Source organism: Petaurus breviceps, unplaced genomic scaffold (genome assembly GCF_028583685.1).
Source record: "Petaurus breviceps papuanus isolate PSGF00001 unplaced genomic scaffold, PetGlider_PUasm1.0 227, whole genome shotgun sequence".
In the NCBI taxonomy this organism is placed as follows: Eukaryota; Metazoa; Chordata; class Mammalia; order Diprotodontia; family Petauridae; genus Petaurus; species Petaurus breviceps.
The window spans coordinates 5196889-5205112 of record NW_027185896.1 but is presented as its reverse complement, the minus strand read 5'-3'; the positions used below and the strand labels follow the sequence as shown (position 1 = coordinate 5205112).

The 8224-nt window shown below is 44.4% G+C and overlaps 1 protein-coding gene and 1 long non-coding RNA gene across 2 annotated transcripts in view; both read right to left on the bottom strand.

Moving 5' to 3' along the window:
- Window positions 1-716: 716 nt before the first annotated feature.
- Window positions 717-8224, bottom strand: part of STIMATE (STIM activating enhancer) — an 81361-nt gene continuing 73853 nt past the window's right edge. Inside the window, exons 9-10 of the mRNA XM_069095486.1 lie at window positions 1725-1845; window positions 717-1473 (exon numbers count right to left, since the gene is read on the bottom strand). Of these exons, the coding sequence (XP_068951587.1) occupies window positions 1367-1473; window positions 1725-1845 (228 nt within the window). The 3' untranslated portion in view covers window positions 717-1366. The remainder of the gene's footprint in view (window positions 1474-1724; window positions 1846-8224) is intronic.
- Window positions 5152-7643, bottom strand: LOC138166996 (uncharacterized). Its single transcript, XR_011169794.1, has 2 exons — window positions 7063-7643; window positions 5152-5567 (listed from the first exon to the last, which is right to left on the bottom strand). It is a non-coding gene; the product is annotated as an uncharacterized lncRNA (long non-coding RNA).

The window sequence follows — 8224 nt, the reverse complement described above, 5'->3', positions numbered from 1 at the left end:
CTCTGTTCCCTGCCCCCCCTAACCCTAATCTTTACTAACAAGGCCTCACTCAAAACCACTTCCCCAACAAGACTTTTCTAATCTCCTCAACCCAGGAATCCCTCCCTTCTTTAGGATCCAAATGCCCTCAATAAAAATACTTATAGCAGCTCTTTCTGTGGTAGCAAAGAATTGGAAACTGAAGGGATTCCCATCGATCAGAGAATGGCTGAACAAGTCATGGCATATGAATGTAATGGAATACTACTGCTCTATGAGAAATGATGAGAAGGAAGACTTCAGAAAAACCTGGAAAGACTTATCTGAACAGATGCTGAGTGAAGTAAGCAAAACCAAGAGAACGTAGCAACATTGTGTGATGACCAGCTCTGATAGACTTCGATCTTCTCAGCAATGCAATGATCTAATAAGACAAGTCCAAAAGACTCATAATGGAAAATGCCATCCACAGCCAGAGAAAGAACTTTGGAGTCTGAATACAGACCAAAGCAAACTATTTTCCCTTTTTTTTCCTTTCTTGTGATTTCTGATTCTTTGTTACAACATGACTAACATGAAAATACATTTAATGTGAATGTATAAGTAGAGCCTATATTAGATTGCATGCCGTCTTGGGGAGGGAGAAGGAAAGATTTAGAACTCAAAATCTTATAAAAGTGAATGTTAAAAACTAAAATAAATAAATAAGTCAAAAAGAAAAAAACAAACAGATGCCCTCACTGTGCCAACAATATCACACATGAATTTATCCTTTATTGTGCTGTCAGATGTGAGTCTTCTCATTGTAGCCGGACTGGGAGTTGCAGGGGGAAGGCTTGTGTCACCTTCTCTGTGCAGACTCCCCCAACGTGGCCTAGCTCTGTATACAGCAGGGGATTCAGTAACAACTTATGGAGGAGAAAGCTGATGATTTGGAGGGAGAGAAGGAGGGAAGGGGCTGGGGCTTGGGTCAAATAGCTGCCGCAGATTTCCCTGTAACGAGATGTACCCATGTTTGAAGCCTCCTCCCCTACTGTCCTGGCTCTTGGACCACAAGCTCGGTCTACACCAAGGGCAGGAGAGAACAGCGCCCCAAAACAGCTCTGATTACTCTGATTTATTCATGATTCAAAGGTTTTCACACATCCTTGTGTCTGCGGGGTCCATTGTGTGCAACCACAGGAAATAGGAGACTAAGACCTTGGATCCAGAGCCCAGCTCCTGGACCCTGTACTTCATGGGAAAAAGTAGTGGACATTTTAGGTGCTAAAAAAAATTCTTTTTAAAAAAAGAGCATTTGCTTTGCTGTTCATGTCAGGACTGGTGCTGGGGTTCATACGTGAGGTGGAGTGGAGATTAACAGGGCCAGGAAGCAGCGTGGAGTTCCTTAGCCAAAGACACTCTTGGGGGGTCCAGACTTGGGCTTCTCGAAGACAGTCTCTCCTCCTGTCCGACTTCGGCTGAACACAGATGGGGCAGTTGAGCCAGCTTCCTCTTTAGGAAGAAGAGAGTGGGAAAAAGGTGAGTAAAGGGGTCCCTAATGGATTCCTAAGCATTCAGGGAACCAGGCCCAGCTGGTTGCTCCAGCTAGGAAAAGGCTACAAGGGCAGGGAACGAGCTTCCCTCTTTCTCCATCCTTGCACACACTTCCTATCGGCTCTTCCTGGTTTTCTCCCAGCACTGACGGACCCCCTCCCTTCCAGGGTCCTTGACATGTGCACACACCTTCACACATGGAAACTTACCACATTCTCGCATGACCTGGTAGGTCTTGGATTTGATCTCTTGGTTCTTAGAGAGAGTAGCTCGGGCTCCCTTCAGGTCCTCTTCCTTCATGGGAGGCCGTTTCTTTTTGATGGGGGCGTCCTACAGAGGCCAAAAGGAAAGAAAATTGAATCTTACATTATATCAGAAAGTGACCTCCTCATATACCAGAGTTACTCCCTTAGGCACTCCTTTTAAATGAAGCGAGAGGTTACACACAGATACTTGGATTCATAAAACCTGTCTTACATTTGATTTTTTGTTAGCCTGAATACTTGCATCTGAGAAAAATATTTGAATCTGAGCAAAATAAAAACAAAAAAGACAAGCATTTATTAAGTCCCTACTATGTGCCAGGCATTGTGCTAAGTGTTTTACAAATATTATTCCATTTGATCCCTACAATAACTCTGGGAGTGCTATCATTACCCTTGTTTTACAGTAGAAAAAACTATGACAAACAGAAAGTAAGTGACTTGCCCAGGGTCACACAGCTAATAAGTATCTGAGACCAGATTTGAACTCAGGCTTCTATCTCTATCTCTCTCTGATTCCAGGCCCAATGCTTTCTAACTTTATACTGCTAGGCAAAATAAGCCATTTTCTAATATATCCAAAGAAAGCCCTAGATGGGAACTAAATGAACTATAGAGAGTGTTATGATTGAGAAGCCTACAAGATTGAAGCCAATCCATTTGAGTGCAGACATTCAATTATGAGTCATGGGTTACATTTACACGTCAGCCCTTTTCCACAGACCATGACCTCCATGTGGGCAGGGTCTTTATATATTCTTCCTGTCTCTCCCAAGACTGGGAGTGCCCAGAGGCAAGTCCCCTGCTTCCACCAAACTTGTAACTCCCTACCTCACAGCATAAAGTCTGCTTCCCCTCTTCCTCCTCATATGTGCTATTCTTCTGGGGTGGGGGGCAGGTTCCCACATCACTCTACCCTGTATATATGTGTTTGTACCTAGTTATTTGGGGGTAGCTAGCTGGCAGAGCAGATAGAGTGCCAGGAGTCAGGAAGGCCTGAGTTCAAATCTGGCCTCAGACTCTTACTAGCTGTGTGACCCTGGGTAAATCACTTAACTCATCTGTAAAAAAAAAATGAGTTGTAGAAGGAAATGACAAACCACTACAGTATCTTGGCCAAGAAAACCCCAAATGAGGTCACCAAGAATTGAAATAACTGAACCACAACCACCAGTTATTTACAAGTGTCTCCCTCATTAGAATGTGCACTCCTTTAGAGTACAGATGGTTTTTGCCTCCCTAAGTGGTTCCATGGGTAAAGTGCTGGACCTAGAATCAGGAAGACCTGAGTTCAAATTTTTACCATAGACATTTATAAGCTGTGTGACCCTGGACAAGGCACTTAACCTTCTCGGTATGTAAGATGGGGATAATAATAGCATCTACTCACCAGGTAGTTGTGAACATCAAATGAGATTACTGGGAAAGTGCTTTGCAAACCTCAAGATGTTATACAGTGCTAGTTATCATTCTTGTTGTATTACCAGCAGTTGGTACAGTGCCCGGCACATAGTAGGCAACTAATAAATGTTTCTGGCTTTATTTTTTCTTAAAATTCAATTTTATTTTATTTTCAGATCTGAGTTCTCTCCCTCCCATCCCTGCCCTTCCCCAGTCCCCATAAGAAAGAAAAACAAAATCTCTGGTATAAATGTGTATAGTCAAACAAGATAAATTCCTAAATTGGCCATGGCCAAAAAAACCTTCTCCTTGATCTGCACCATGAGTCCATCACCCCTCTCTCTGGAGGCATGTAGCACCCTTCTTCATGAGTCCTCTGGAATTGTGATGGGAATTCCTGAGTCTTTCAAAACTGTTTGTCTTTAGAATATTGTTGTTATCATATAAATTGTGCCCCTGGTTCTGATCACTTCACTTTGCATTAGTTCATAAAAGGTTTCTCTAAAACCACTCCTTGCATCCACATTTTTTTTTCTTTTTGGAGGGGGAAGGCAGGGCAATTAGGGTTAAATGACTTGCCCAAGGTCACATGGCTAGTAAGTGTTAAGTGTCTGAGGCCGTATTTGAACTCAGGTCCTCCTGACTCCAGGGCTGGTGCTCTATTTACTGTGCCACCTAACCACCCCCTTTCATTCACTTTTAAAGCATAATAATATTCCATCACATGTATATGCTGTTACTTACCCAGCCATTCCCTAACTGATGAACACCCCCTAAGCTGCTACCACAAAAAACTGCTATAATTTTGTAATTTTGAAAAGAGATTCTTTCCCTCTTTCTTTGATCTCCTTAGTATAGACCTAGTAGTGGGCTCACTGTCAAAAGAGTGTGCACACAGTTTGACATCTTTGGGCGCACAGTTACAAAATTGTTTCCCAGAATGCTTAGAATAGTTGGCAGTTCTGCCACTGGTGCATTAACAATGGATGTTTTCCCATAGCCCCTCCTGCATTTGTCATTTCCACATTTTGTCAGCTCTGCCAATCTGATGGGTCAGAGCAGTTGCAATTTAATAATTAGGTTTCATTTCAATAATTTAATTATTTATTTTCCATTAGTTGTTTAATAAAATATTTAATAAGACCTAGATTTCTCTCATTAATTATTAGGGTTTAGGATATTTTTTTCACATGGCTATTGATAGCTTGGGTTTCTTCCTCTGAAAACTGTCTATTTGTATCATTTGGCCATTTATTAATTGGGGAATGATGCTTCTAATAAGTTCTTGTTGATTGACTAGGAATTTGAACACAGGAACTCAGGACTCAGACCTGCTGACTGATAGATTAAAGGAGGCCAATAATCTTCCTGTTCCAAGAGGCTAGAGTTCCCTTGCCAGTCCTGCTTGGGCATGTGGCTGGCAGGGGCTCCAAAGCTGACTCTCATTCAGTGAACCAGCCAGATGGTGTAGGTGTCTAACCCAATGGGGCTGACACAGAGCTCCCGAGTTCCTGTTTCCAAACACCCCTCTGGTCTGTCTGGTTTGTCACAGAAGCCTGGGGACATTCTGTGACCAGCTTGAATGAGAGTCTGAGTCATGTTGATATATGGCAAGGCCTTTTTCTGTCCTCATTGATATCTATCCCTAGAAGGGACAGGCTGTCTGGGGGGTCAAGGGCAACTCTGGACCTCCAGTGGCCAGGTCCTAGGGCTGTGTTCAAGGGCTCTGGTCCTTGGCGTTGGTTAAGGTACCAAGGGGCAGTGACTCCCTAAACCTCCTGCCTCCACTGCAGCTTCTAGTCTTAATGCTGGGCTGAAACTCTCTCACCATGGGGTTGGTCCATCTGTCCCCGTGGCCCCCACCCCAGGCCCTTCCCTTCTCGACTCCCCAGCTCCTCAGAGATAGCTGGTACATATGGCACCTGAGCCATGGCTGGCTTCCTTAATTCAACACTGATTAAGGGTACATCAGGTACTTTTCACTTAAGATCTGTTTAATGGAAGAATGACATGTACATGACCAGTAGACAAGCTAAGAGTGGGATGGGAGCAGAGGAGATCCCTTCAAAGAGTTAGCAAAATTTGGGGGGGATAGTTCATTGGCGGGGGGGGGGGGGGGAGAGAATTAGGGAAGGCTCCTTGGACAAGGTTGCCCCGAAATGGGTCTTGAAGAAAGAAAAGGATTTTGATAGGCAGAGATCAGAAAGTTGTGGGTTGCAGGGAAGAAGTGTCTTTTGAATGCAGGAAGTAGGTAGGAGCTGGATCAGATTGTCTAGAAGTGAAATAAGGCTGAAGAGGTAGTTTAGAGCCAGACTCTGGAAGAACTCACATTCCAAGCTGAACAACTGGCATTTTGTCCTGGAGGCAGCAAGTAGGGAGACCCTGAAGCTTTATGAAACAGAGGAATAACAAGATAGGGCATATGCATTAGGAAGATTATTTTGACATTTGTGTGAAAGACAGACTAGAGTGGAGATAAAATTGGGGGAAGGGTATAATCAGGAACATAGATTTAGAACTGGAAAGAACTTTGTTAAGACCACCTAGGCTTCTAGGTGGTGGGCACTAGCCCTGCAGTCAGGAGGACCTGAGTTCAAATACAGCCTCAGACACTAGTAGTGTGTCTCTGGGAAAGTCACTTCACCCTGTTTGCCTTGGTTTCCTCATTTGTAAAATGAGCTGCAGAAGGAAATGGCAAACCCCTCCATTATCTTTGCCTAGAAAACCCCAAATGGGGTCATGGGAGAGTCAGACATGACTGAAAAAATGACCTAACAACCTGATTTAGATGGGACAGGGCCTGGATGAGGTAGAGTTGTGACCAAGACTTGTAAACTCACTGAATGAAGGTTCAGAAATGCCTACTGAAATGAGAAGGCTCAAGCCATGACTGGGAATGGGCAGAAGTGGTTAATTAAGGTAAATTGGGGCAGAAGACTCCAGGTTCTGGCCCCCATTTTGACAGTAACTCTGAAGTCGTGTGTCTTAATCTTAATATCTCTGGATTAGATGTATTCCAGGGTCCCTTCTGGCTCTCAATCTGATGACTATTTTCCCTGAGGATGTTTTTTCTTTATACAGTGAGGTTAGTCTCTGTTCTCCACAATCCATTTGAGTTCTGATTCTTTTCCTATGATCACAATCTGGGCTGGGCGCTTTCCCTTCTCTGTGGCTGCTTTGAGGTGAGCAGTCTAGGGTGACTATCTTTCTCTCTCTTATTTCCCCAGAGCTTAGCACAATACCTGGTTAAGTGTATACCATAGGGTGGGTGCTTAATAAAGAAAAATCTTCTTTGTATTGTACTGGCTGGAATCTTTATGTTGTAGGGAAACCTGGAGATTTAGGGGCTGATACCTGGGACGAGGGAAAGGTGGAGAAAAGAAGTATTTACTTCCTATTTGGAGAGGTAGGAGTGGATCCAGCTGTCTGCTGTGATATTTCCCACCATCTCCCAGCCACAGAAGAGAGACAGAGACAGTGTCCACAACTACCCCCAAATAGCCACCATCAATTCCCCACAATGTAACACAGTAACTACAGATCCTGATTATTTAAGCACACAAAGGGAGGGAGGATTTAGGTAAGGCTGAGGGAGACCCAAATCTCTCCCCTTACATACATATGAACACTTTCACATACACAAGTACACAGCTACACGTACCTAGTTCCCCATCCAACAAAAACAACCGAGTTTTCCTACTGGTCCTGCATTCTTTCACTTTTCTACCCGGCTGTTCACACCTTCCCTCCTAGCCGACCTCACATTTTTACCACTTATTCCTGCACCCCCCCTTCCCCCCCCCCCCCCCCCAGTCTCAAGAAGATCAGTGTTTCCTTATTAGAGGCAGTTGGTGGCCGTGGCCAATTCTGGATCTTTGCCTACCTGGGACATTGCTGCAAGTTGAGCGTGTGTGCACCAGCAGTAGGCAGTCTGGCTCTGTCCTCTTGCACCAAGGCTGTGGAAGTACCCTTGTTTACAGTGATCTAAGCAGGAGCTGGGCTCATGAGGGCTTATATCGTCTGCCCATCCCAGTGAAGTCACTTCCCTGGCCTGCCTTCCCCCATGAGTCAAGTCCACACAGGCTGCTTGGGTCCCGAGTTTATTCTTAGAGATGACTGGGGGTCTGGCCAGCTAGGACCCCGACGCCTTGATGAGAAGCAACAGCTGGGGGGACCCCAGTCTCTGGGGAGCAAAATGTTCTATTTATAGCTGAGGCTTAGTCAAGCTCCTGAGAACTGTTTGTTTGAATATACTAAAGTTTTTGTGTTTGGTGTGTGTGTGTGTAGGAAAGGGAAGAAACCCTGAGAGAGGAGCTGAATACTATGGCTTGTTTTTCTTTCTCCACCCATTGTCAACCAGTTTCCTCTGAGGGGGAAAAAAGGAAACAATTTTCAAAGCACTTTCTCCATGAATTCTGTATCCTTGTGGGATTGGGGGGAGGGGGACTCAAAGTAGGAGGACCTATGGGTATTCTATCTTAGGGTCCTACTTCCCAGGGGTCCTGTATTCTTTCACTTTCCAGCCACCTGTTGCACAAGGCAAGATACTCAAAGGGGATGATGGCTTTTCTATTTGGGTCTCTAATAATCGGCATCCAAAATTACTGACCAAGTACACCTCGGGTTCTAGTCCTAGCTTTGCCACAAACCAAGAGCCTTTAGAATTAGCAGTGAGTCTCTGACACAGGGCATGGACCATCACCCATCCCCTATAATCATCCATATCCTACCTACCCTTCAATGCCCTTATCAAACCCTATCTCTGCCTCCAGGAAGATGTTTCTAAATATTCCAGCTCCTGTTAATCTCTTCCCTTCCTTTGTACCACACATTTAAAGAGTGCTTGACTGGGAAGCTAATTTAATATCTTAATTTGTGATGAAGATTAGTAGCTAGTGCCCCATCAACAGACATCTTCAAGCAAGAGTGCACCACCACGTGAGGAATTTAGTGAGGTATGGGAATGACTAAATTACCTCCAAGGTCCCTCCCAGCTTTGAGAATCTACTTTGAAATTTACCCATGAAGAATCTGTAAAGATGGAA